The sequence below is a fragment of the Ranitomeya variabilis genome, chromosome 5 (genome assembly GCF_051348905.1).
Source record: "Ranitomeya variabilis isolate aRanVar5 chromosome 5, aRanVar5.hap1, whole genome shotgun sequence".
NCBI lineage: Eukaryota > Metazoa > Chordata > Amphibia > Anura > Dendrobatidae > Ranitomeya > Ranitomeya variabilis.
The window spans coordinates 404,855,787-404,883,488 of NC_135236.1; the positions used below are offsets into that span (position 1 = coordinate 404,855,787).

A 27,702-nucleotide genomic window follows, 5' to 3' on the forward strand; every position below is an offset into this window, starting at 1 on the left:
CTGGGTTGTATGACACTCTTCCAGCTCACCCGTGTTAAATCTCACTGTCAGAGATTGACTGCGCGATTTAGAGGGGTTATCCGTGACTTTAAAAAAAAAAGAAAAAAAAGGCATGTAGTTGCTAACAGAGGCAACTACCTGCCTGTTTTACCCGGCATCGGTCATTGACTGCTCCTGCCAGAGACTCAGCTACTGCCTGCCAACAGTGCAGCAGTTTCTCCTCCTGTTGACAGGGCGAGACTACTGGCGTCATGCGATGATTGACAGCCGACTTCCCCCAATTAGGCAGTGGAGAGACAGTTGTCGATCATCCTGACGCTAATAGCCCCGCCCTGTCAACAGGAAAAGAAACCGCTGCTCTGTTGACGTTACGTCAGCAGAAGTCTGTCGCTCTGTGCCAACTGAAAAGGAACCTGGCAAAACAGGCAGGTAGCACATACCTGCCTGTTATTGCTTGGGCACATTTTTTAAAGTCCTGGATATCCACTTTTATCTGGTTAAAGGCACATGACAGCTGATTAAATTAGCTGTCATGTGCAGGGAAAGTTGCGGGCTCCAGAGCCTGCATCAAAGTCATGTTTAGAAATACAATTTACTTACTATTGGAGAGTTCTTGCAAGAATTAAAGGTGGGGGTCCCTATTCAGGAGCGTCACTGTTTGTACAAAATTTAGCCGTTACAAACCGCACCTCTCATGTGAGAGGACATGTTTAACCCTCACAGAGAACACGTTGATTTAAACGGTCACTGTGTACTGCCTCATTTCTCCTTTTGGTGTCGCTGTAGTTAAATTGAACGCTTTCTGGCATATTTCCCTTCAGGTATCTGCTCTTTGTCAAGGGACCGTTCTTACATGTAAGGATTATCAATTGTGAATAACACCTTTAAGTAAATCATTCATTTATTTTGTGTCCTACAGGCAGATATAGGTAAATTTAGCATTCGTTAAAATAGTACTAGATATAATCCAGGGATAAGTTCATTGGAGGATTATTGCCCCAAACTGCATCTGATCTGGCCCTGACCCTTTCCTGTTAGTCTGGTGGCTACTAGTAATGTTCTGTTGTCCTATGGAGCTCCATGTTGGCGGTCTTATCACTTTGCCAGACACGGGTTTTGTATCTGTTATCAGTTTCTGTTTCCTGCTCATGGTAACATGGTTGTACTTGTTTATTGGCTGGAAATGTTAGGAGACCCCACAGCTGCTGAGCACATACCACCCCCCCAGTTAATAATGTTTGGTTGCATTCCACTTGTGGAAATGACACAACTGTGCTAATGACTTCTCACCAGTTTAAATAGAGTAAAAAAAAATCACATACTTGTGAAAACACACTTTTATTATTGTCTTATTTTCCCTACCTGATTTATGGTAGTAAGATCTTCAAATTCCTCTTAACAAACCTATATATTTCTTTTTTTTTAAGCTCGAAATTAGATACAAGTTAAAGGGACACTGTCAGCAACATTTTCACTAGCCAACCAGAGACCGTATGAGAATCGTGAATGAAATCGTTGAATAGCGATCGCTTCACTCCTCCAGCCTAATTGTTGAATGAGCGAACAATCTAGTCTACCTCAATTGTATTTCACCATGTGATTTTTAAGGATGGAGTAATGGAATAAAGGATATGTTTTATCCCCATTTTCTCTGGTGCCTTGGAATCTTTGATTTTCTATGGCTTTGGACCTTGTGGGGGGGGGGTCTAACCGAGTCAGCACCGAGCCACCAGTGGTGCATGAGAGGGACTCTTGGACTAAGTGAGCAGACAATCTCCATTTACATTACACAATTGAAAAGATGATCCAGAATTTTATGAATGAAGAACAAGGTTTTTGGACTCATCATTCAGATTCTCAACCCTTTCACATTATGCAATTATCATGAACAATGGGTCGTTAGCATCTGACTGATTATCGCCCAGTGTTTATTCCTTTTTAAGGTGATCTTGAGAACACTCGGTAATCTTTTTGTGTAAACAGGCTGCCAATCACCGGCTGAATGAGCAAGACACTTGTTCATTGCGTGATACGACCTTTTGCGCAGCACGAAAGCTGGAGTCACACTAAACGACTTACCAACGATCACGACCAGCGATACGACCTGGCCGTGATCGTTGGTAAGTCGTTGTGTGGTCGCTGGGGAGCTGTCACACAGACAGCTCTCTCCAGCGACCAACGATCAGGGGAACGACTTCGGCATCGTTGAAACTGTCTTCAACGATGCCGAAGTCCCCCTGCAGCACCCGGGTAACCAGGGTAAACATCGGGTTACTAAGTGCAGGGCCGCGCTTAGTACCCCGATATTTACCCTGGTTACCATTGTAAAAGTAAAAAAAAAAAAACACTACATACTCACATTCTGCTTCCCTGCACTGAATATGTCAGCGCCGGCAGTAACAGCGGTGACGTCACCGCTGTGCTCTGCTTTACGGCCGGCGCTGACACAGTCAGTGCAGGGAAGCTCTCGGCAGCAGCGCGTGCATTAGCAGCGCTCCTGCCGAAAGCAGTTTTAACCCTGTGGACGCCGGGGGACGTGACAGACATCAGAATGTGATTATGTACTGTTTTTTTTTTTTTTACTTTTACAATGGTAACCAGGGTAAATATCGGGTTACTAAGCGCGGCCCTACGCTTAGTAACCCAGTATTTACCCTGGTTACAAGTGAACACATCGCTGGATCGGCATCACACACGCCGATCCAGCGATGACAGCGGGTGATCAGCGACCAAAAAATGGTCCTGATCATTCCCATCGACCAACGATCTCCCAGCAGGGACCTGATCGTTGGTCGCTGTCACACATAACGAGATCGTTAGCGGGATCATTGCTACGTCACCAAAAGCGTGACGTTGCAACGATATCGTTAACGATATCGTTATGTGTGACTCAGCCTTAAGGATCATCATTCTTGGCCGTGCTTTGTCCTGTGTAAGTAAACAAGACTCGCACTCCCGAAAACAATGGCGGCCTATGTGCGCTGAGCCATCTATTACAGATTGCTCAGAGCACATCGTTTACTTTGGTTTGCCTGTGTAAAAGTTTACCGATTGGCGGTTGTTTATGGCCACCGGTCATTCAGTGTAAATGAACCTTAAGGATTTGAGCAGCACATAGGAGCGTAGTGTGTATGGGTCAACCAAAAGACTATAGTTCACCAGGGAGCAAGGATGTTGTTGGAAGGGAGACTTGAAGAGGAGCCATGAACTTCAAGTGGACTGATAGAACCACAGATGCATTTACAGTCTGATTTGCATATTGATAAAAAGAACAATCCTGCCACTATGGATTCCAAAAAATAAGTATAGTTGCACACTGCCATATCCTCCACTTACTCTATTTGTCTAGCAGAAATGTTGCTGTTATGTTCCTTAAAATACTTTTTTCTACACTAATTTTTAAAAACTCTTAATTGACAGTTTTAGGCTAGTTTCACACCAGCGTTTGGCAGGTCTGCGGATGGCAGCCCTCTACCTCCATTAAGCCCCGCCCACTTCCACACCTCTTCCTTCAGGTCCTCCTATGTTGGCATGCGCCCTCCGTACCTTATCTTTAACATTGGGTATGCAGGCCATGCGGATGCCTCCGCATGCGTCGTTTTGTCGCTGCGCTGAACTGTGTTGAACGCAACATGTTGCATTTTGTTGCTGTCGGCGCAGCGTCAAAACGACGCATGCGGAGGCATCCGCATGGCCTGCGTCCCCAATGTTAAAGATAAGGTACGGAGGGTGCATGCCAACATAGGCGGAGCTGAAGGAAGAGGTGCGGAAGTGGGCGGGGCTTAAAGGAGAAAGAAGGCTGCCATCCGCAGACCTGCCGAATGCTAGTGTGAAACTAGCCTTAATGTTGAAAGAATATACAAGTCTATTGGGTTCAACTGATGACCTAGGTTGTTGATCCAGAGCAAGGCAAAAACCCCATGAGGCAGATGTAAATTGCCCCATATTAGGGTAAAATTCCTAGCAGACTCCACTTGCAACAATCTAACTAGTTCCCTGGATTGACATCCCATCACAGAATCAATTACCATAGCCTGTAATATTATATTTTCAATAAAAGTATCCAGGCCTCCTTGTACTTTGATAGTGAATCAACCATTACAGCATAATGTGGCAGAGAGTTCCATAGTCTGTGCTCTTACGGTGAAGAGTCGCCGTCTGTGATGATGAAACTTTCTTTCCTCTACGTAGAGGATGCCCACTTGTCTCCATTGTAGGCCTTGATGGAAAAAGATCAATAGAACAATCTCTGTGCTGCGCTCTCATATATCTGTACATCGTAGTATGATCACCCCTAAGTCTTAAATTTTTTTCCAAACTGAATAGCCTCAATTGTTGTAATAACCTGTCTTGGTATTGCAGTCCACCCATTCCCTTAGTAACCTTGGTTGCTCCTATCTGCACCCGCTCTAGTTCATTCTGTTCTTCTTTTGCTTTGTACACAGTATTCTAAGTGTGGCCGCACTAGTGACTTGTATAGCAGCAAAACTATGTTCTTGTCATGGGCATCTCTGCCTCTGTTAATGCATCCAATGATTTTATTTTCCTTTGCAGCAGCAGCCTGATACTGGTCACAAATGTTGAGTTTGCCATCCACCAGTATGCACACTAGTTTTTCAGTGACCATTATACCATTGATTACATAATTATACATTAACTAGATGGTGGCCCGATTCTAACGCACCGGGTATTCTAGAATATGCATGTCCACATAGTATATTGCCCGTCCACATAGTATATTGCCCAGCCACGTAGTATATTGCCCAGCCACGTAGTATATTGCCCAGCCACGTAGTATATTGCCCAGCCACGTAGTATATTGCCCAGCCACGTAGTATATTGCCCAGCCACGTAGTATATTGCCCAGCCACGTAGTATATTGCCCAGCCACGTAGTATATTGCCCAGCCACGTAGTATATTGCCCAGCCACGTAGTATATTGCCCAGCCACGTAGTATATTGCCCAGCCACGTAGTATATTGCCCAGCCACGTAGTATATTGCCCAGCCACGTAGTATATTGCCCAGCCACGTAGTATATTGCCCAGCCACGTAGTATATTGCCCAGCCACGTAGTATATTGCCCAGCCACGTAGTATATTGCCCAGCCACGTAGTATATTGCCCAGCCACGTAGTATATTGCCCAGCCACGTAGTATATTGCCCAGCCACGTAGTATATTGCCCAGCCACGTAGTATATTGCCCAGCCACGTAGTATATTGCCCAGCCACGTAGTATATTGCCCAGCCACGTAGTATATTGCCCAGCCACGTAGTATATTGCCCAGCCACGTAGTATATTGCCCAGCCACGTAGTTTATTGCCCAGCCACGTAGTATATTGCCCAGCCACGTAGTATATTGCCCAGCCACGTAGTATATTGCCCAGCCACGTAGTATATTGCCCAGCCACGTAGTATATTGCCCAGCCACGTAGTATATTGCCCAGCCACGTAGTATATTGCCCAGCCACGTAGTATATTGCCCAGCCACGTAGTATATTGCCCAGCCACGTAGTATATTGCCCAGCCACGTAGTATATTGCCCAGCCACGTAGTATATTGCCCAGCCACGTAGTATATTGCCCAGCCACGTAGTATATTGCCCAGCCACGTAGTATATTGCCCAGCCACGTAGTATATTGCCCAGCCACGTAGTATATTGCCCAGCCACGTAGTATATTGCCCAGCCACGTAGTATATTGCCCAGCCACGTAGTATATTGCCCAGCCACGTAGTATATTGCCCAGCCACGTAGTATATTGCCCAGCCACGTAGTATATTGCCCAGCCACGTAGTATATTGCCCAGCCACGTAGTATATTGCCCAGCCACGTAGTATATTGCCCAGCCACGTAGTATATTGCCCAGCCACGTAGTATATTGCCCAGCCACGTAGTATATTGCCCAGCCACGTAGTATATTGCCCAGCCACGTAGTATATTGCCCAGCCACGTAGTATATTGCCCAGCCACGTAGTATATTGCCCAGCCACGTAGTATATTGCCCAGCCACGTAGTATACAGCACAGCCACGTAGTATATTGCCCAGCCACGTAGTATATTGCCCAGCCACGTAGTATACAGACTTAAAATAAAAAATAAACATATACTCACCTTCCGAAGGCCCGTTGAAGTCCTGGCCCTGTGTGCGGTGCACGTGGCAGCTTCCGGTCCCAGGGTTGGTATGAGCGCAGGACCTGTGATGACGTCGCAGTCACATGACCGTGATGTCATGGCAGGTCCTTCTCACAGGACCTGTTATGAAGTTGCGGTCACATGACCGTGACATCATGGCAGGTCCTTCTCACATACCATCCTTGGCACCGGAACCTGCCGCTTGCATGGAGCGGTCACCGGAGCGTCGTGAGGAGCAGGAAAGGTGGCGGAAGGTGAGTATATAATTTTTTATTTTTTTATTATTTTTAACATTAGATCTTTTTACTTTTGATGCTGCATAGGCAGCATCAATAGTAAAAATTCGGTCACACAGGGTTAATAGCAGCGTTAATGGAGTGCGTTACACCGCGGCATAACGCGGTCTGTTAGCGCTGCCATTAACCCTGTGTGAGCGCTGACTGGAGGGGATTATGGAGCGGGCACTGACTGCGGGGAGGAAGGAGCGGCCATTTTGTCGCCGGACTGTGACCGTCGCTGATTGGTCGTGGCGGTCTTGCCACAACCAATCAGCGAGTTGGATTTCCGTGACAGAGGCCACGACCAATGAATATCCGTGACAGACAGACAGGAAGACGGAAGTACCCCTTAGACAATTATATAGTAGATTTCCTCTGCCCAAGCTCGTAACCTTACATTTATCATCTTTAAGTTTCAATTGCCATTTATTGGCCTAAGCCTGCGGTTTATAAGTCCCTCAGTATCGGTCTGGCTCATATCTATCTATCTATCTATCTATCTAGGTGTGAGGTAAATAAAAAAAACAGGCAGCACTCCAAAATTGCAAAGAATAAGTGGACTTTTATTGGCCCATTTAGACAGCCATCTGATCCCCAGGCAGGCTTCCATTTTCACAAAGAGCAGCTCTTTGATCAGTACCATTCCATAGATTGGTGGTACGTTTATTAGGCGTTTATGGCTCATCTGGTGTTGGATATGTCAGTTTATTCCATACCAGCTCCTTACATGTCTACTCCCAGTATATAGAATGAGCACCTGTCCTGTGATCATGATGTTTTCTTTCCCCTCTGTACTGTGAATAATACATGGGGACACAGACAGGTGCGTTTATTTTTAGATGGGGTTCATTATTAGCCCAGCAATTGTTACGCACTATAAAGGTCACACATTGGGTTATAAATGGTTGGGAAGCGCGCTCCTTTTTGTCTCGGTGATAGATGCTAGCAGTTAGATCTGTGAGAGAATACATCCATCTAATTGTAACGCTTCTTTTGTTCCACCTACGATCTAAAGTGAAAGGATGGCGTAAAGTCCCATTATTGTTAGTAGCTGGAGTATGTTTAATTAAAATGACCTTTTTACCCAAAATATTATGTGGCTTGCAGCAGTCCCACATATAGATTCCTAATTGTAGAACTCAGACTCTGGAGAGCATGATGTGTGTGGAATACGAGTAACGGCCGACACGGGGTATCCAGTAGACATCTTGTGGCCTCGTGAGAGGCTGAGGGCATGGCAGTATCGGACATTAGGTTGTATTATTTGACGAGTCAATTAGCACATCTCACTAAGTGGCAGACATCGGAAGCATTGAGGGTAGAAACACTTCTCATACATACCTTTAACCAGGTATATTTGCATCTATTGCATCTTCTGTTTTGTGGTTATGGAGGAGGCATAGGTCCATGTTTAACAGTCCACCTAGTACATGGGCAGTGCTGGTATGGAGTGCGATAGAAGGACTTTTTAGGATTGTTGGGATTCATGCACTTTTGTGCCTTTGGCACAGTGAAAGAGTCTTGGAGAGGCTGTCCCTCTCTGGGCAACTGGGCTTGTAATAACTTGGAGTGTGACTTATAGCCCAGGTATGTACAGAATAGAATTGGGGGTAATAGACTTTATTGTTTTGCAGACCAGTTATGATCTGCCATATGCCCTGTTCTGCCATATGCCCTGTTCTTTAATTACTTCTGTTTCAATGAGTGCACAGATGGATACAAGACCGTGGAACTTGCCTACCGTTACCGTATTGGATCTCATGCCCACCTCCCAGTTGATTTTACACATTTTATTCAATAATTCCAAATAAGTCCAGGGAATCTTCTCTTGTTCCTTTAAGGGAGAAGTGGGAGGCAGATGTGGGACAATTAACAGAAGAGGAGTGAGAGGGGGCAATAACCTCACCCAAATTAATTTATTCGATTCACAATAATGCATATTACCCAACTACTCGCGATTAGCTAGGTTTATATCTGATTACCTAAATGATTTCTCCAGATGTCATACAGCTCCTGGCACTTTCTTCCACCTCATTTGGAGCTGTCCTTGAATACTGGGTCTATGGGAGGATGATTAGATTCTTAAATTACATAATGGGATCCGCGATCCTTCACTGTGCTAATAAGTATTCTGTATATTGGAAGCATGTGAGTCAAGATGATAGATGCAAACCCTTTTGACAGAATCTCTATATTATGCAAAGAAGTGTTGGTGAGATAGTGGCTGGTGGATTAATCCACAACCATAAGAAAATCGATTTACCGTAGCTCAATAATGTTATGTTACTACATAAGAAATGGCTGTACCCCATCACTGACATCACCCTGAAAAATTCCACAAAATTTGGGACAGATAGTTTCAGGCTCCCCATTCTGCTATAGGGTCCAGTTTATCATATTGATTTGTACCAGAAGATAATGAGCTCTCAAAGTGCCCTTTTAAACGTAATTTATAATTGAAAAATGTATTAAAAAATACTTTTTCTTACCCTTGTTTTTAATTCCAAGCTTATTATTGCATCTTTAATCTTGCCACAGAGAAAGCAGGGAAGTCTTAAGAAGAAAACCCCTCTATCACCCACCATCCTTTATGCGGGATCGCTCACCTCACAGAAGAGAGTCTCCATTTTTCCGGGAGTCTCCAGTTAATCGAAAAGATTCTCCACACAGTAGATCGGGCTCCAGTGTTAGTAGCAGAAGTTATTCTCCAGAACGGGGCAAATCGTTTCCACCCCATCAACATAAAAGTAAGAGATTCTGGTTTTTTTATGCTGCATTTAAAGAGGACCTGCCAGTATATCCTTGTATTGTTCACAAAATAACAATTCTGGAACCTCAATTATTATAACACTGCATTATGTTGTTCCACTGGGAAATTATTAATACATTCCCAAATAGTGTGCTTGTTCCTGCACACTCCCATTTAATTGGTGGTGAAAGTGTGGGGACACATGCCTTTCGCAGGGGAAATTGCAACGTATTCAGACCTTTTCAGGAGGGATACCAGTAATGGCGCAGCGTTATGACAATATTTTCTTGGGGAATAAAAGTGCTTGCCAAAACAGACATGTCTGCAGTGATGACCTCTCCTTTTTTTAATCCATGAAATAATGCAGATTGTTAATGGGTTTCAAATCCTCACTACTTGTATGGTTTCTACTGCTGTCAGTGAACGGAAAGGTTCTTGTGTACCCAGAGGGTATGTGTGTGCATACTGATATCGGAGTGGCTATGACTCCAACCTCACTAACTATTCCCTCCACCCAGGTCTGCCTTGGGAAGAAATGCCCAGTAAACATGGCAATTTACCCAAAACTCAACCTTTCATTGTATAGGTGAAGCTTTTTGTATCATGGTTTATAGTGTTCAACACCAATTTGATTTTATTGCTCTGTTATTTGGTGAAGATCTGAAGAAAAGGTTACATTTGGTTTCTAGTGATGGTGCATGATATTTGCTGGGCCGAAGACCCTTCTTTCTAAGCTGAGTATTTGTACCGCATTGATTAGAGCACATTTCTGGATGCTTTAGGTCAGGGGTGGGGAATCTTTTTCTGCCAAGAGGCATTTGGATATTTGTACCATCATTCGGGCGGCCGTACAAATTGCATGTTAACTTTGCCAACAAAGTACCTCCTGACCCTGGCACTGGTGTCAGGGCATAATCTTTCATTGCATCGCCAGCTCACAGAGCAAGAAGGCTGCTGGCCCAAGTACTGCGAACCATGGGAATCTGCCCAGGGGACGGATAAAAGGCCATCAAGGGTTGCAACCAGCCTGCAGGCCTGAAGTTCCTTACCCCTGCTTTAGGTCAATAGATACCAAATAGAAAACTTGTGTTCTCTCTTAAAGAAAAGGCTATGTAATATGTGAGAACCCTCCATGAATTTACTGGCAGTTGTCATATCGCCTTGGAATGATAAGACCTTAGTTATACCATGTGTAGTTTTCTAATGCATTTATTTAAAGAATTTATTCTTTTAAATGGTCATCCACTTTTCGGACTACCCCTTCTCAATCCTTATGTTTTCCTGTTGTGAAATAAAAAGACCTATACTGACCTCCAGGGCCGACGTTGTTCCAGCAGTGTTGGCACTGGCTCTCCCAGGGCTCACATGACCTTACAATGTTAAACGATCCCCGGGAGAATCAGTGCCACTGGAACTGTTCCAGCATGAGTCTTCTATTTTACAAGGGGCAATCTAGAGATCGAGAACGGGATTTCCCACAATCTGGGGTGATTTTTATTACATAGTATTTACTCATAAAACTGCTCATAAGTAATTCTACTGTCCTCCGAAACGGCCCTACTTTCTATCAAAATTTAGGCCCAAATTCCATTGGTACTTTTCGCAGTGTGGATAGCTGCCAAGTCCTGCTGGAGAATTAAATTTCCATTTCCAGAAAAAGTTTTTCGGCAGAGAGAAGTGCTCTAAAATTTCCTGGTAGACTACTGCTCTGATTTCCAAATAAAATGAAAAATTTACTTTCTCCTTCGCCTCGTTGGGGGACACAGACCGTGGGTGTATGCTGCTGCCACTAGGAGGCTGACACGAAGTGATACAAAGAAAGTGATCTCCTCCCCTGCAGTATACACCCTCCTGCTGGCTCTCAGCTAACCAAGTTCTTGCTTAGTGTCCGTAGGAGGCACATGGACGGGTCTGCTATTCAGACCCAAAACTCTTTTTATTATTTTATTTTTACCTTTTACATTTTTGATTTTACCTTCTACAACGAAATGGCGACGGATCCTTTCAAGGTTCCGATCTCCCTGAACCATTAACAGGCGAGCACGGAGAATGTCACCTCTCCGTATCCTCTCCTGCGACGTGGGATGCCACGCCTGAGCTGATTCTTAGGGGTGACGGACCCCTTCAAGGGCACCGATCTCCCCACACCCTGAACGGACAAGCACATGGAGTGTCGCCTCCATGTATCCTCTTCCCCAGCCAGGCCTATTGCCGGACATTCAGCCCTGTCCCATCCTAGGTTATTATCCCTTTGGATGTACAGAGGCCCCCTCCTCTATGGCGCCCGAGCAGCCCCCACTGCACCACCACTGTTGAAAGCGGATGATACAAGGAGGCGGACGGTACCTCTCCACCTCCCTGCTAAAGGGACGATGGATTGAGGGTTCCTCTTTATCCCTGCACCGTCCGAACAGCAGCGACAGCAGAGGATCTCTTCTAACTTCCCTGACCTGCTGAACAGAGCTGCCTACTCGGCCTTGCGGTAGCTTCATAGGTAAGTGCAGAGAATCTAGCGGCTGGAGGGCTCTGCGCAACCGACTGTTTTTCCCTTTCCTTTTTTGCAGCGACGGGTCGTTTTCCCCCTTTTTTTTTTTTCCCCGCTCGGCGCCGGCCACCACCAAAAATTTAGCCCCCGGCTTCGGGTTCGTGTAGGCCGCAACCCGGAGCCTCCGCCCATGCTAGGCCGTGCGTTATGGCTCCGACCCCTATTCAGGCGCTTCTCGTTCAGGACGAGAACACAGCATGTTCTCGGCGGCCATATTCATCCTCCTGCCGCTTCCGGGCATGAGCTCTGTACATTCGGAAGCGGCTGCTGCATCGGGCCCGGCGGTATTCAGCGCTGGAGAGACAAATCCAACGCTGACGGGGGACTCAGGATCCGGGTAGGGAGATGCCGCAAACCCCCCCCCCCCCCCCCCCCCTCTCACTCCTCCGCCTGCATCATGCAGAGGTGCATAATAGATTGGGAAAGTATGCCCAGTCGATCAGCAAAAACGCTATGCCCAGTATTCCCTGGTCCTAAACCTAGTCTTAAAGGCACACGACCAGCATAAACGCTATATCCAGCATTCCTGGTCCTAAAGCTGGTCTTAAAGGCACATGACCAGCATTCCCTGGTCTTTAAGGTACATGACCAGCATTCCCTGGTCTAAAAGGTACATAACCAGCAATTCCCTGGTCTTAAATGTACATGACCAGTATACCCTGGTCTGAAAGGCATAGAAACGTACAGACGTCTAGCATAACCAGCCCGAAGCTGGTCACCTTTCCCAGAGTACCTACTTAAAATTAGCGCAGATGCCCTCCGCCGCCGCCGATCCCAGTTTTTTTTACCAGAGTACCTAGTTCCTCTGAGTGGCTTCGTCACTGCCGCACTGCATGGCTTCTCTGACCAGGAGATTGTATCCCTATGTGAACCCACTGTGGTTTGGAGTGCTCGCAGGACCAGTACACATGGAGATCCTCTCCTACATGGGAGCCGTCGGCTAGCAGAGGCCGCAAGAATTCTAGAAACGTACAGGCGTCTATAAAACAGGAGCTTCATTTCTTGATCTCCCTCACCAATGATTTGCTGAGAACTAGATTCCGCATCTGAATCGGAGGTAACCTTGGATCTGGACTCTCCAAAGCCTCAGCACAAGCTGGATTCGCCTATTTAGACCATCATCCAATCTCTGTGGATTGACAAGGACTCCAAACCGAGATAAACTCCTTAGTAGTGCATTTGCCATTTTCCTGGACAGCGAGCGTCCGGATAAGCAATTCACTGGCAAGCACCATGGTAGTGCAGTGGTAAACACTGGTGTTTTTTACAGCATAGGAGTCCAGGGTTTTGGCCCCACCATGAACAATCGCAAATGGACTTGCTCTAGAAACAGACGCCTCTTCAAGCGACACCAGATGCCATGCCTAGTTTAACTGTTTTTAAGGGCGAGGGGTCCTTCAAAGGACACCGATCTCCTCACACCATCATCAAATGAGCACATGGAGTGTCGCCTCCACGTATACTCTGGGTGACGGGTCCTTCAAAGAACACTGATCTCCTCACACCATCATCAAATGAGCACATGGAGTGTCGCCTCCACGTATACTCTGCTACAGCCGGGCCTGATGTCAACCCGGTCCTCCAGGGGACTTGATCTCCGTAAATGTACAGACGCCCTCCTTTTGATGTTCAAGCAATCCCCCTCTGCATCGCCACTCTTTAATGGATGATGCGTAGAGGCGGACGATCCCTCTCCACCTCCCTGTTAAGAGGATGGTTGATTGAGGGTTCATCTTTTTATCTCTGCACGTTCAATGACAGCAGCAGCTCAAGACATGTTTTTTTTTTCCTCACCTGCTGGATGCAGCTGCGCACTTTGCTACCTAGCAGCTTAACTCCTATGGTATACCTACCAATACTGTCAAACAATCTGACTCGTTCCGTCTTGCGGCCTCGAGTTTAGTGATCTGCCTTTCTTTAGCCCCGCATGGGTTGCCACAGCAATAGTCCCCTGGCCGGAGACCCTAGCTACTTTGATTCACAATAATAAAAAAAAAAAATTGGAGTAGTGTCCACAACGCATAGGAGTGTCCTATGTAATTGTGTTATAGACCTCACCACAGGGTGTTTGGTCTATGTAGCTTTTGTTACTAATGGTTCCATTGTTGGTCTATATTTGTTTGATTCAGAACAGTTATTCTTTTCCGGAGACAGTACAGCTGGCCAATCAAACCTCTCGAGCGGGAGACTTTGTGGTGCACGCCTCTTTGAATGCAGCTAGTTGCGCAGCGCTTTCTGCAGCGAATGCCATTTCATTCAGAAGCGCTTGATGGATCAGAGAACGTAATTGTACTCCGCGTTAAAAAACACACAAAACAAACGGAAAAAAAACCCCTCTGACATCACTCCCTTACAGAGTGGTCGCTTATTCGGTGAGCAGGGAGGTGTTCCCCACGCAGGAACAAGGGATCGCAGGCTTCCTATAGATCCAACCAACAGTGGAAGAGTTGTCCAGCACAGTCTAGATCTAAGGGATCTTGGATCCAAAAAAAGGGGACCGAAAGGTAACACTGATCCTGGACCTCTAACTTTTAACAAGCTTGAACAGGCAAGTCACGATCTTGCCCTTCGGCTTTGCTACCACTCCCAGAGTGTTCGCCATTATCATGGCGACTGTCATGTCCCTTTGGCACTCTGGGTGTGTGGCCGTCCTGCCCTATCTGGTCGACTTTGAGCTGTTCTTCCAGGTCTACGCTGAGCCCGTCTATATGTACTTTCCGATACCCTTCTTCACCTGGGCTGGCGGATAGGCTTAGACTGTTCTTTCTCATTTCCAGCCCAGCAGATATCATGTTTAAGGATGATCCTGGCCACCTCCAGAGTGTTGGTAATCATCCCTTGAGAAAAGGCCGTGGTCCTTCAACAGGGAACCTCCGCTCTTGGTCACTCATCCCCTCATTCCGGGCCGGAATGGCTGTGAAGAAACCAGATTGTATCGTAATTTCCCAGACAACCATGTTTTTGCAAAACCAAAAGAACTGGCTTTTTATCTGTATATTGGCTTGTGAATTTAAGTGTTTATGTCTGGTGGGTCAAGAAGACAGACTTGCCAACTGACATACTATCTAACATATTGTGTAAGTCTGTAATAGTGACTGCAAATAGATCAATGGCTGCACTCAAAATTTACTGTGCTAAGACAAGGAAAATGTGCAATACATGAAATGTGAATAGCATAATGGCTAGGGAAATTTATGAAAAAACACATGAGATTCTTAGCACAATATTTGGCCAAACGTTGTGAGCCCATCCACCAAAACGTCAAGGTGATCTCAGATCGGATGGGTAACTGAGCTGACTGCCTAGTGTGAACACTTACCTATGGCTAATAACATGGTAAAGCCTGCTTTTATAGGAAGCTCAGAACCAACTGTGTATGGATGTAATTAAAATCACAGCATGGTGAAGGGCGAGGCGTTCAAGCCAGAAAATAGTATATACTAAATATAAGAAAACTGACTGAACAACAATATAATATGAACTGGTGCATAGCCAAAAAAAGTCATATAGCAAATAGATCAATGGCTGCACTCAAAATTTACTGTGCTAAGACAAGGAAAATGTGCAATACATGAAATGTGAATAGCATAATGGCTAGGGAAATTTATGAAAAAACACATGAGATTCTTAGCACAATATTTGGCCAAACGTTGTGAGCCCATCCACCAAAACGTCAAGGTGATCTCAGATCGGATGGGTAACTGAGCTGACTGCCTAGTGTGAACACTTACCTATGGCTAATAACATGTTAAAGCCTGCTTTTATAGGAAGCTCAGAACCAACTGTGTATGGATGTAATTAAAATCACAGCATGGTGAAGGGCGAGGCGTTCAAGCCAGAAAATAGTATATACTAAATATAAGAAAACTGACTGAACAACAATATAATATGAACTGGTGCATAGCCAAAAAAAGTCATATAGCAAATAGATCAATGGCTGCACTCAAAATTTACTGTGCTAAGACAAGGAAAATGTGCAATACATGAAATGTGAATAGCATAATGGCTAGGGAAATTTATGAAAAAACACATGAGATTCTTAGCACAATATTTGGCCAAACGTTGTGAGCCCATCCACCAAAACGTCAAGGTGATCTCAGATCGGATGGGTAACTGAGCTGACTGCCTAGTGTGAACACTTACCTATGGCTAATAACATGTTAAAGCCTGCTTTTATAGGAAGCTCAGAACCAACTGTGTATGGATGTAATTAAAATCACAGCATGGTGAAGGGCGAGGCGTTCAAGCCAGAAAATAGTATATACTAAATATAAGAAAACTGACTGAACAACAATATAATATGAACTGGTGCATAGCCAAAAAAAGTCATATAGCAATTAGATCAATGGCTGCACTCGATCTGAGATCACCTTGACGTTTTGGTGGATGGGCTCACAACGTTTGGCCAAATATTGTGCTAAGAATCTCATGTGTTTTTTCATAAATTTCCCTAGCCATTATGCTATTCACATTTCATGTATTGCACATTTTCCTTGTCTTAGCACAGTAAATTTTGAGTGCAGCCATTGATCTATTTGCTATATGACTTTTTTTTGGCTATGCACCAGTTCATATTATATGGTTGTTCAGTCAGTTTTCTTATATTTTGTAATAGTGACTGTACATTCAGTGTGTTAAGCTTTGTTTATTGATGTGTGCTTTTATGCTAATAGTGCTACTTAATCCCATCACCATTGTTTACCTTATCTTGATGTTGGACTGAAAGACCCTGGGTAATTCTAAAAATAGCTTACATGCCTTGGGTATAAAAAGACTCAGAGATCACATCCTGGGAGACTGAAGTAACACAGAGCTATCAGCCAGACATTCTGCAAACCACCCAACTGACAAGAGAAAGGACTGCAGCCAATTCATCAAGGCACCATCACGAGGGACACTGATCTATGATTCTATAGGAAACAACCTAGGGGTTTTCGGCTCCGGTTGGAAGGACACAGATCTGATCCAGTGACCATCTCTGAACCATGGATATGTTTGGAGAAAGCCAGGTTTGGGACCCGCTGGTCGCCTGGTTCCATGGAGATGGTCAGATAAGCCAGGTGGTGACTCTTGTGTCAACTGGCTTTGGACCTTGTATGGACTCTATGGACAGTTCTTGGTCATCTTCCTATGCTTGTCGTTACCTCTTCTCTGTGCGTGCATCCACAGATGCATTAGCGACCCTGGGAGCTCTGACATCATGTCATACTGGAAATACGTGGAGACGCAGTGATCTTTTATATGCACCCATGTAACCAAGCAATTCCAGCCATGGGGGGATTGTTCTGTTTGCTATTGTGTGCTGTGGTTCAATAAAGTATTGCCACACTGTTTTACCTTAACCCTGTGTTGTCTGTGTAGTGTATTGCCCACTGGGAGATAGAGCGGGCGTTCAATGGTATGAGCCGTGGTCCATGCAGTCTTGCTAAAAAAAAGCCGGGCCAGCGGACGAGAGCACCCACTGACCCCGTTTCTCCACAATGGCCATCCGGCAATTCTGGCAAATACCAGAACGGCCTGTCTGGTCGTGGGCTATCTTCTCTGCTACGTCATTAATCGAAGCGGGTTCTCAGGACGGCTGAATTTCAGCCCCGCTCCGTTCCTGCCCTCATTCCAACCGATCGGCAATGAGGATCCCTAGGAAGAATAATAGCAATGGAGACAGTTCCCTTCGCTGCGCTTGCTTTCTGCAGGGCACACAGGTTTCCAGAGGGTAGTCTCTGAGCGTCTTTTTCATCTGGGGGAGATCCTTTCTCCCGGTTCAACACTTACTAGTGACTACAGAGCGTCACCACACTGCTCAAGGCTTCTGATTATCTCGGGAATCCAGTCTCCCAATCAGTTTTCTGGGGATCCCCAACAGTACCTCTGCTCCTACAGCAAGCCTAATGCCTTTTGGCACGTCTCCCCATCCAAATTCAGTTGGATATCGTCTCGGCGGTGCCATACGTCTATCATCTAGCAGGTACCCACGGTCAGGCACCTTGACCTACGTACCTCACACTCTCTGATGGGCCGAGATCTATAATTCGATGATCTCGGCAGTACTCATCGCAGGAGTAGAACTCTGACCGACAGTTTTTCCTCAGCCGCCAGGGTCGCCTCATGTGAGTGGGAAATTCATCCGGAAGTCTTCCGACATATCTGCCTTCACTGGAGCACTCCAGATGTAGATTGAATGGCGTCCAGAGTGGACGCCAATGTACTCGAGTTCATGGTTTGACCTCGAGACCCAAAAGCCATCGCAGTGCATGCTCTGGTTCTTTTGTGATACCAGCTCCATCACGCCTCTTCCAGAGGGCTTTTAGGAAGAAGAAAGGCCCCAGTATTCCTGGGAGATCCGCACTGGCGAAGTCAGGTGTTAGGTTCTTTTGTTTGGTGGACCTAGTATTTTTCCACCTTATTGCAACAAAACTGCAAGTAGAGACTTTCTCGCAGAGAGTTTTCACATGTGGTCCCTGTCGTATGTCTTTACACTTTGGGTCTTTAATAGTTCTGGGAGTCTTACAGTAGACTTTGTGATCTGGATAGACTTTGCTATCCTGCGAGGTCCCCCCTCCCTTTTTTCTCAGCGATCATGTCATTGAGATGTGTCTTCGGCGCTGGCCACTCTGCTCCTGCTCCTTCAGACCTTTGTCCTTATTACCATCCGGGCAAGGTTGTCCTCAGGCCATCCTCGTCTCTTGTTACAAAGGTGGTATCGTACTTCCACTGTTATGAGGGACTCGTTCTTCCCTCTTCTCTTTCCGCTCCGGTCTATAAAACGGAATGGGTTCCCCATACCCTGGACAATGTGAGGGCCCTGAGTACGTACGTGTCGAGGTCGGCGTCCTTCCAGAGGATGGACACTTCATTTGGGCTTCCTGACGTTTTCAGGAAGGGCTTAGCCGTTTCTTCGGCCATGTTAGCCTAGTGGTTTCTTCACACATCCAGAAGTCCTTCCGTGTTAGACGTCAGCCTATTTTCACTTCAATCGATCAATCGAGGTTTTCTTGGGTTCTAAGATACCAGGCGTCAGCAAGGCATGTCTGTCAGTTTTGCGGGTTCGTCCAGTCCACATGCATCCTTGAAGCACTATAATTCCCAGACTGCCGCAGACGTGAGTCTGGGCAGTCCGACTCTGCAGGCCGCGGTGGCGCACTTGTAAGTAGCGGTTACACAGGGTCTGATCTGCTGTTGTCCCCACCCAGGGACTGCTTTAAAAAAAACTATGCCACATTATTTTCTTTGGGAACCTTTGTTCCTGATTGGTTTGTGCGGCATATAAATATTTCCCCTTTTCTACTTCCTTTCACTCCTTGAAAAAGCCATTATCAGGCGAAACGTGCGTTGGAGGATACAGGAAATTACTGGGTGTGGACTTTGAATATTATAAGGATATAATTATTCTCTTTTACTCTATTACCTATGCCCTTCTGACTTGATGAATGCATGTTTGCAAATGTATATAGGCTACTTGTAATGGGTTTTTTTCTGATAAAATGGTAGTTCATGATTTGGTCCATATACCCACTCCAATTATAGCACTTAGGTTTTTTGCATTGTCTGTTGTTCTTTTTTCCCCTCTTTTTACATGTTATGTATGTATTTCAATATTATTAATAAATTATTTTTTATTATGTTTTTGCATTTTTGTTTATTCACCTTATCTCTTGAGTAGGTTTTAATAGCATTATAGGGTGATATCCTATTTATTATACTGTTTATTTGGTGTTGTACTTCTGTAACACTGTTTGTATTATAGGTAAAGAGCGACCTGGCACACATGCTGTACGATCTTCTAAAGATGCGTCCCCATCCAGCTCAGTAGGCATTCCTTCAGCAAAGGTAGTTTTACCTATACATTTTTTCTGTAATGTTATTTTGTTATAATTTCTGTAATCATAAAAGGCTGAATGTGTGTCATGTAATATGATGTATGGCTGCTTAGCGCAGGGGTGCACAACATTTTTCTTCCAAAGGCCACAAAAAATGTAAAGCAGTACCTGCATGAATACGTCACCAGAACCACTATAAGTACATGAATACAGCACCAAGCTTAGTACAGCGATCAATTGTAATGTCAATTCAGCCCCATATCAAATTTTATGCCATGAACCTACAACTCACAGTATATGTTTAACAATGGTAAGGAGATACTGGCTGTTGTTGTTACCAACCATCTCCAGACTGCAGTATATACAGAAATCAAATCACTGATGAGAGGCAGGCAGCATCACAAATAAACAGGTATCTTATTGGTAATATTTTCTCTGATTGAAGTCGTTCACATGTCTTTTGTCTCCATGTAGTACAGACCCCATGATAAGATTTCATGGCCGGCGCTCATCTCTCCAGACTTCACTCTAAAGCAGCACTTCCAGACAAGGTGCCCTTAAAAATATTATATAGCCCCCCTACACACACACACACACACACACACACACACACACACACACACCTCTCTATAATATGCCTTGCACTGCCCCTTTCCATAATGTCCCACCACAGTGCCCCTCATCCAAACAAGCGCTCCTACCTAGGGGAGATATGTCTGAGATGGCAGTCACTGACTTTCTCATATAGAACATGGGACCACTCTTGTATATGAGAGATATGATTGAGATGGCTGTCGATCAGATGATCAGCTGAAGCATTGTTCGGCCGACAGCCATCTAATGTCGACAGCCGCCTTGAGACCTGCAAACATTCCATTTCTCAGGATATGTTCTGCAGATGATAATGTTTGATTGCTTACAAATTCTGAACTCTTGTCTGTCCCATCATAAAGTATTTGATTTTCTCTTACAGAGTGTAGAATTAGAGAAAGCAAGTCGTCTGGCAGAGAGTGCTTTCATAGAAGCTGCTTCCAAGTGGGTACTTGAGAAAGGGTCCGAAAGTAACTTACCTGATGCAGCAGATGAAATTGTAAAGGTACTTCTTATTTTTAATTACATCATTTTCTCAGTGACATATTGAATAATACCGTCGTGTCTTTTTCTGACTTATGTCAGAGCTTAGGCTTTCTCTACAAGGAATTTGAAGCTCGTTGCCTGTAGCGGCTCTGAACACATTCACATGTTGTTTTAATGCAAAATCCTGAGATATAAACTATTTCTGTGATTGTTGTACTTACAATGTTTAGTCAGTTTTTCTTGTGCAGATTGCTTGCATAACAACATGCTCTAGTCTTGGTCTCAGCAGCTGGTCCCGGTTTGGGTCAGTCTCCAACTCCTGGCAGTTGGAACCTCACCAGTTACATTTGTATGACAGTGCTAGGCTATATGCATAAAAATGTATAGTGCGGAGGCATGGCGTCTTCTGTGCAGAGACCTCACTGGCATAGTAGGAAATCTTTCCTTACTAGTGATGAGCGAATATACTCGTTACTCGAGATTTCCCGAGCTCGCTCGGGTGACCTCCGAGTATTTGTAAGTGCTCGGAGATTTAGTTTTCATCGCCGCAGCTGAATGATTTACATCTGTTAGCCAGGCTGAGTACATGTGGGGGTTGCCTGGTTGCTAGGGAATACCCACATGTAGTAAAGCTGTCTAGTAGCTGTAAATCATTCAGCTGCGGTGATGAAAACTAAATCTCCGAGCACTAAGGCTACGTTCACATTTGCGTTGCGTCGGGCGCAGGTTCGGCGACGCATGCGTCATGCGCCCCTATATTTAACATGGGGGCGCATGGACATGCGTTGTCTTGCGTTTTGTGACGCATGCGTCAGGGCGCACAGGACGCTGCATGTTGCATTTTTTTGCGTCCAAAATCAAGCCAAAAATGGACGCATGCGTCACAAAACAATGCCTTTTTGCATGCGTTTTGCATGCGTTGTGCGTTGCTCCAACGCAACGCCCAACAACGCAAATGTGAACGTAGCCTTAAAAATACCTGAGCATGCTCGGGAAATCTTGAGTAACGAGTATATTCTCTCATCACTATTCCTTACCCTTTCTTGCATGGCCACAATAAGATGTTCTAACGTGTAGATATCTCCCTATGCCATATTGATCATCAGATTAGCTATGCATGATTTATTTATTGCCTTGGGCTGAACGATCTAATTACATGGTTACATTTTAAGGCCCCGTCTCACATAGCGATTTACCAACGATCACGACCAGCGATACGACCTGGCCGTGATCGTTGGTAAGTCGCTGTGTGGTCGCTGGGGAGCTGTCACACAGACCGCTCTCCAGCGACCAACGATCAGGGGAACGACTTCGGCATCGTTGAAACTGTCTTCAACGATGCCGAAGTCCCCCTGCAGCACCCGGGTAACCAGGGTAAACATCGGGTTACTAAGCGCAGGGCCGCGCTTAGTAACCCGATGTTACCCTGGTTACCAAAAAAAACAAACAGTACATACTCGCCTTTCGTTGTCCAGGTCCCTTGCCGTCTGCTTCCTGCTCTGACTGAGCCGCCGTACAGTGAGAGCAGAGCGCAGCGGTGACGTCACTGCTGTGCTGTGCTCTCACTTCTCACTGTACGGCCGGCAGTCAGTGAGAGCAGGAAGCAGACGGCAAGGGACCTGACGGACATCAGATGGTGAGTACGTATTGTTTGGTTTTTTTTACATTTACGCTGGTAACCAGGGTAAACATCGGGTTACTAAGGGCGGCCCTGCGCTTAGTAACCCGATGTTTACCCTGGTTACCAGTGAAGACATCGCTGGATCGGTGTCACACACACCGATTCAGCGATGTCAGCGGGACCTCAACGACCAAAAAAAGGTCCAGGCCATTCCGACACGACCAGCGATCTCACAGCAGGGGCCTGGTCGCTGGTACGTGTCACACATAGCGAGATCGCTACTGAGGTCGCTGTTGCGTCACAAAACTTGTGACTCAGCAGCGATCTCGCTAGCGATCTCGCTATGTGAGACGGGGCCTTTTTGCCTCAAGAGACTACAGGAGTATTCCTTTTGTATGATAATCTCAAAATAAGGGAATTTGTCACTTCCAGAAACACTGTTTTCTTGTAGATATAGGAGTAATTTGCACTTAAATAGCTTTTAAATCATGTTGGGCAGGCTTCCTGTAAGAGCGGCTACATGGAGAAAATGAAGATATATTCGCTCTGCCGCCAGTCATTTCCAGTCATTGGGGTGGTACAGTGGGCTGTCAGTCATCGATCACTACACAGCATATTGATTGACAGCCTGCTGTGCAGTATATGAGTGCAGAGAACGCTGTCAATCAAAGTGCAGGTGGGTGATTACAATGTGCTCACTGTTTGGTGAGCGGTAACTGTAACCGATCCTTGTACCTTATCAATGACTGGAAGTTATCAGCTGCAGGGAAAATATAAATTTTCTCTCTATAGCCACTGCTCCATTAAAATGATTTAAATGTTATTTCTATGCAGTTTACCAATATAACTACAGGTGAATAGTGTTTCTGTAAGTGCCAGCTTCTTTTGATGTGACCTTATCAGATGTAGCCATGTCCACATATTGGTACTGTTCTAGCTGGTTGGGATGTGAATATAGATCTCTCCGTGGCAAAGCCGCACCTGACAGAAGGGGTTATGTTGTCATCATTGCTCTGTATGGTATCTGGCTATATTTCAGGAGCAGAATTCTCAGTTCAGGGCAGAGTAGACAGACCCACATAGACCTAGATATGGCCATCATCCCCATAAGACAGCCTCAGCGAATACTGACAGATGCTCATCTAGTAAGCTGTTGTACTTCTCTTTCTAAGGCCGGCTCGTCCTCTGCATTATATGGTGATCAGACAGCAGACATGGAGGCAGGCATTTCTGGCCATCCAGACCTCTATGAAATGTCTCCACTTGGCAGCCGCTCAAAAGTAATTGCAGCAAAAACAAAGGAGATTGAAGAGGTAAGATGAGAATATTACACGTTACCAGACTATGGTAGCATTCAATATAGAGTCACTGTCCTTTTGTATTTCTTTATATCTTTGTTATTCATGAAGGTAACTTGTCATGGTTTCCCACTGCTAGTCTGCATCCAACACTTGACTACTTGACTACCAATGTGACTACATAAAAAAGTGGATGACCACAAACAAAAATACATTATAAGGTATAGATTTTATTGATACATACAGTTAAAATGCATTAAAATAGTGGTAAGCAATACACAGGAAAAATAAGAATGTTCACAACAAAGGTATTCACAAGAAATATGTGTAGGAGGAGCGAATTGCTATGTTCTCATCACTCCTTGAGAAAACCAAGGGCGAAACATACGTCGGAGTCCTGGGGTCCTGAATCATATGCTAGTTTTCTCTTTTATGATATGTTGTTTTACATACATATATAGAGCTTATAATTTACATATTTATACATTATTGGTCTATTTTGATAGGTTTATACTATATTTCATTATGTAGATAGCTAGTGTAATGAGCACATGGCAATTAGCCCCTACTATATATGTCTTATGAATACATTTGTTGTGAACTTTCTTATTTCTTCTGTGTTTTGCTTCACATTATTTTAATATGTTTTAAATGTATGTACCAATAAAATCTATACCCTTTTAATATATTTTTATGTTTTGTTTGAGGTCATTCACTGTTTTTGTGAGTCACATACTTTTTTGTGAATACCCACTTATATCAATCAATGGTCGTATTTTCTTGGTTGTGTATTTCCAAGCTTCCCAAATGTGTCTAGTATTTCACCATAGCTTAGCAAATTCACCTCCATATGCAAATAAGGTCCGCACCTATGGCAAGGCTTCAGATCCAGCCCCATTGTCTCTGATTAATGTGGATGGCAAGTGAGTTTTTACAAAGACAAGCCATTAAAAGAAAAACATAATGTCCGTCATCTCTCAGCCTTTGTGATTAGTATTGTTCACCAAGTTGTAATATTATATGGTGTCGGTTAAAGGGGCTGTCTCATCCTAACCTATCAATATAATGGATGAAATTGTAAAGTGCTTGTAAAAACAAGGAACTTTGTAATTTACCTCTTAAAAGTTCTCTTGTGACTCAAGAACAGAGGTATTTTTAATTCTGCAGTTCACTTGTTGCCAAGGTTACCAGCCACCTTTACTATCGGATTGCGGACTGCTCGCACCAGCAGTTTAGCAATGCTGCTGACACAAACTGTCAATCATAAAGAGCTTGCCGCCCTTCAGAAAGATGCGAGACAGGGGAGTGGTGTGCTGCTGAAGATGGGATCCTGAAACTTGAATTAAATGGCTGCCCATTTATTGCACGACCACCCATATCCCCTGGAACTGCTGCTACAGAAGCATAAAGTTCCCGAGCGAGGGGTCTCCCATGCATGTTTCCTAGTAAGTCACACAGTCATGGATAGTTGTCCTGGGAAACACCTTGAACTCCTTCCTAAACCTTTTTTTTTTTACTTCCCCTTCTTCTAAGAACCATAGCTCGATAGTCGTATAAGTGCTTATTTTGTGCAGGACGAGTTATCATTCTGAATGACACCATTCATTTTAACATGCAGTGTCCTGAAAAATGGGGAAAACATTCCAAGTGATGTGAACAAACCCCTCACACTGTTATTTTGTTGCACCATATTCAGCATAACCTTTTTAGTCATTACTATCATTTTATGGGACATACAATCTATTATTGCTTTTTATTGCATGCTTGGAGGAAGTTCGATGGTCAGACATTATTCTGTACAATGTTTACCTGGGAATGGGTTAAATAATTTTTATATTTTCATACATCAGACTTTCACAGATGCCAGGTAAAATGTATTTTTCCAATATTTTTCAATATTGCTATTGTTGCTTCTATAATTTACTGTAGTGTGTAGCACAAATCCTGGTCTCCTGTGTAGGGCAGCCAACAGCTGGGCTTCACAGTGATGGGAACGTCTGTCATACCCGGTTACCATTGCAGAATATCAGCACGCCACCATCCTGTAACAGGGAAAGGGGGCCCTCACTGATGTCTGGGCAGGACTGCCATTACACAGCCTGCCAACCCAGCCTTATTCATTGTATCACACTCATTTATTTGTAATGTAAAAATCTATGAAGTTTGCTAACGTGTACTGCTAGGGTATGTCTACACCATTTTTAAGAAGTCTGCTGTCAGTGAACAGGAACATTGCATGTTGACACCCTACGGGACTCGGGCTGATATTTACAGCTTACAGGATTATCAGACTGCATAAAAATAGAGCAAACTTTTTGTTATGAGAAGTTTTTGCTCTCTACAGATTTTCAGCATTTGGATTGACAGCAATGTCTCCATACAATGAAATCAAGCTGAGCCAAAAGATAGTAGGCCTCATTCATCCAAACTATCAAGAACAAAAACAGTCTTTGTCCATAGCGACCAACGAGGACTCATTTATTAAATGGCTGACCGATAACGTTCCCGACTTCTCCATACACAAAAAGATCCCGTGTTCTCTATGAGCGAGCTGCTGAACCAGAATCCTCTCGCCATAGCTTACCACTTAAAGAGCAAATGGATAGGCCATTGAATTCAACAAGCTGGCCGGATCCACATCATTTGTTTGGGAGACCCCCATACACATTACACTGTCGGACCATAATGGTGGATCCAGCCTATTTTAGTCTTGTAAAATTAAAGAGATGCTGTGATTGCTTTGGGCAACAAAAGCTGAATCTGCCCAAAAATATTTTAGTGTCTTTAATAACTACTCTAACAATGACTGTTACTACGTACAGAACATTTCATTATGGCTGTGATATTAATGTGTCAGGGTGACTTCAGAGCCTGTGCATTCAGCCGTTCCCTTTCTTCCCGCTGATATTCTTGTTCTTTTGGATGAAGTGTTCCTTGCCTGACATTTTCCATGGAAAGGCTTTATGAATCATGTTACGAGTTAAAAGCCAGCGAATGTGTTGAATTAATTTTAGATATAAAATATCTTTGTAGCTTACTTTCCACACCTCACCCTGTATTAAGAGAGCCAGTATTACTGGGAATCACAATTCAGCATGAGGATGGTGCACTTTCCTTTATTTTATTTCATGTTCTATAGTCTCTCAATTCCCATTTACTAACCAGAGTTTACTTGTATTAGGAATATAATCAAACTCCCAGAAATGACTATAATTGAAAGTACAATAATCTAAATGGATATTTATATTCGCCCATGTGAGTAGAAGGATAGTGAGAGTATACTCCCAATCTAAGAACCTAAAAAAATGGAGTTCTACACACATTTAAAAAAAATAAATAAAAGGAATACGTTATTATATATCTACTATATAATTGTCTAAGGGTCACTTCCGTCTTTCTGTCTGTCCGTCTGTCTTTCTTTCTGTCACGGATATTCATTGGTCGCGGCCTCTGTCTGTCATGGAATCCAAGTTGCTGATTGGTCTCGGCAGTTGCCTGTCATGGCTGCCGCGACCAGTCAGCGACGGGCACAGTCCGATTAGTCCCTCCCCTACTCCCCTGCAGTCACTGCCCGGCGCCCGCTCCATAATCCCCTTGCCCTCCAGTCACCGCTCACACAGGGTTAATGGCAGCGGTAACGGGCCGCAGTGAAACGCACTCCATTACCGCTGCTATTAACCCTGTGTGTCCCCAACTATTTACTATTGACACTGCCTATGCAGAATCAATAGTAAAAATGTCATGTTAAAAATAATAATAATAAAAAAAACCTGCTATACTCACCATCCGCCGCCTTTCGCGCTCCTCGCGGCGCTACCGTGACCGCTCCATGCAAGCGGCAGGTTCCGGTCCCAATGATGGTACGCCAGAAGGACCTTCCATGATGTCACGGTCATGTGACCACGACGTCATCACACCCTGGGACCGGAAGCTGACGCCTGCACCGCGCACAGGACCAGGACTTCAACGGGCCTTCGGAGGGTGAGTATATGTTTATTTTTTATTTTAAATCTGTATACTACGTGGCTCTGTGCTGTAGACTCCGTCGCTGTGCAATATACTACGTCGCTGGGCAATATACTACGTGGCTGGGCAATATACTACGTGGCTGGGCAATATACTACGTGGCTGGGCAATATACTACGTGGCTGGGCAATATACTACGTGGCTGGGCAATATACTAT

At 44.7% G+C, this 27,702-nt stretch overlaps 1 protein-coding gene across 4 annotated transcripts in view; it reads left to right on the forward strand.

Annotated features, from left to right (window-relative positions):
- PPHLN1 (periphilin 1) overlaps positions 1-27,702 on the forward strand; it is a 145,694-nt gene that overhangs the window by 68,509 nt on the left and 49,483 nt on the right. For all 4 annotated transcript variants that reach the window (XR_013215769.1, XR_013215770.1, XR_013215771.1 and 1 more), the window contains exons 6-9: positions 8,950-9,158; positions 19,450-19,532; positions 20,496-20,618; positions 23,393-23,533. Coding sequence is in view for 1 of the 4 variants with exons in the window: in XM_077265125.1 (XP_077121240.1) it covers positions 8,950-9,158; positions 19,450-19,532; positions 20,496-20,618; positions 23,393-23,533 (556 nt within the window). In the remaining 3 variants the exon portion in view is untranslated. The remainder of the gene's footprint in view (positions 1-8,949; positions 9,159-19,449; positions 19,533-20,495; positions 20,619-23,392; positions 23,534-27,702) is intronic.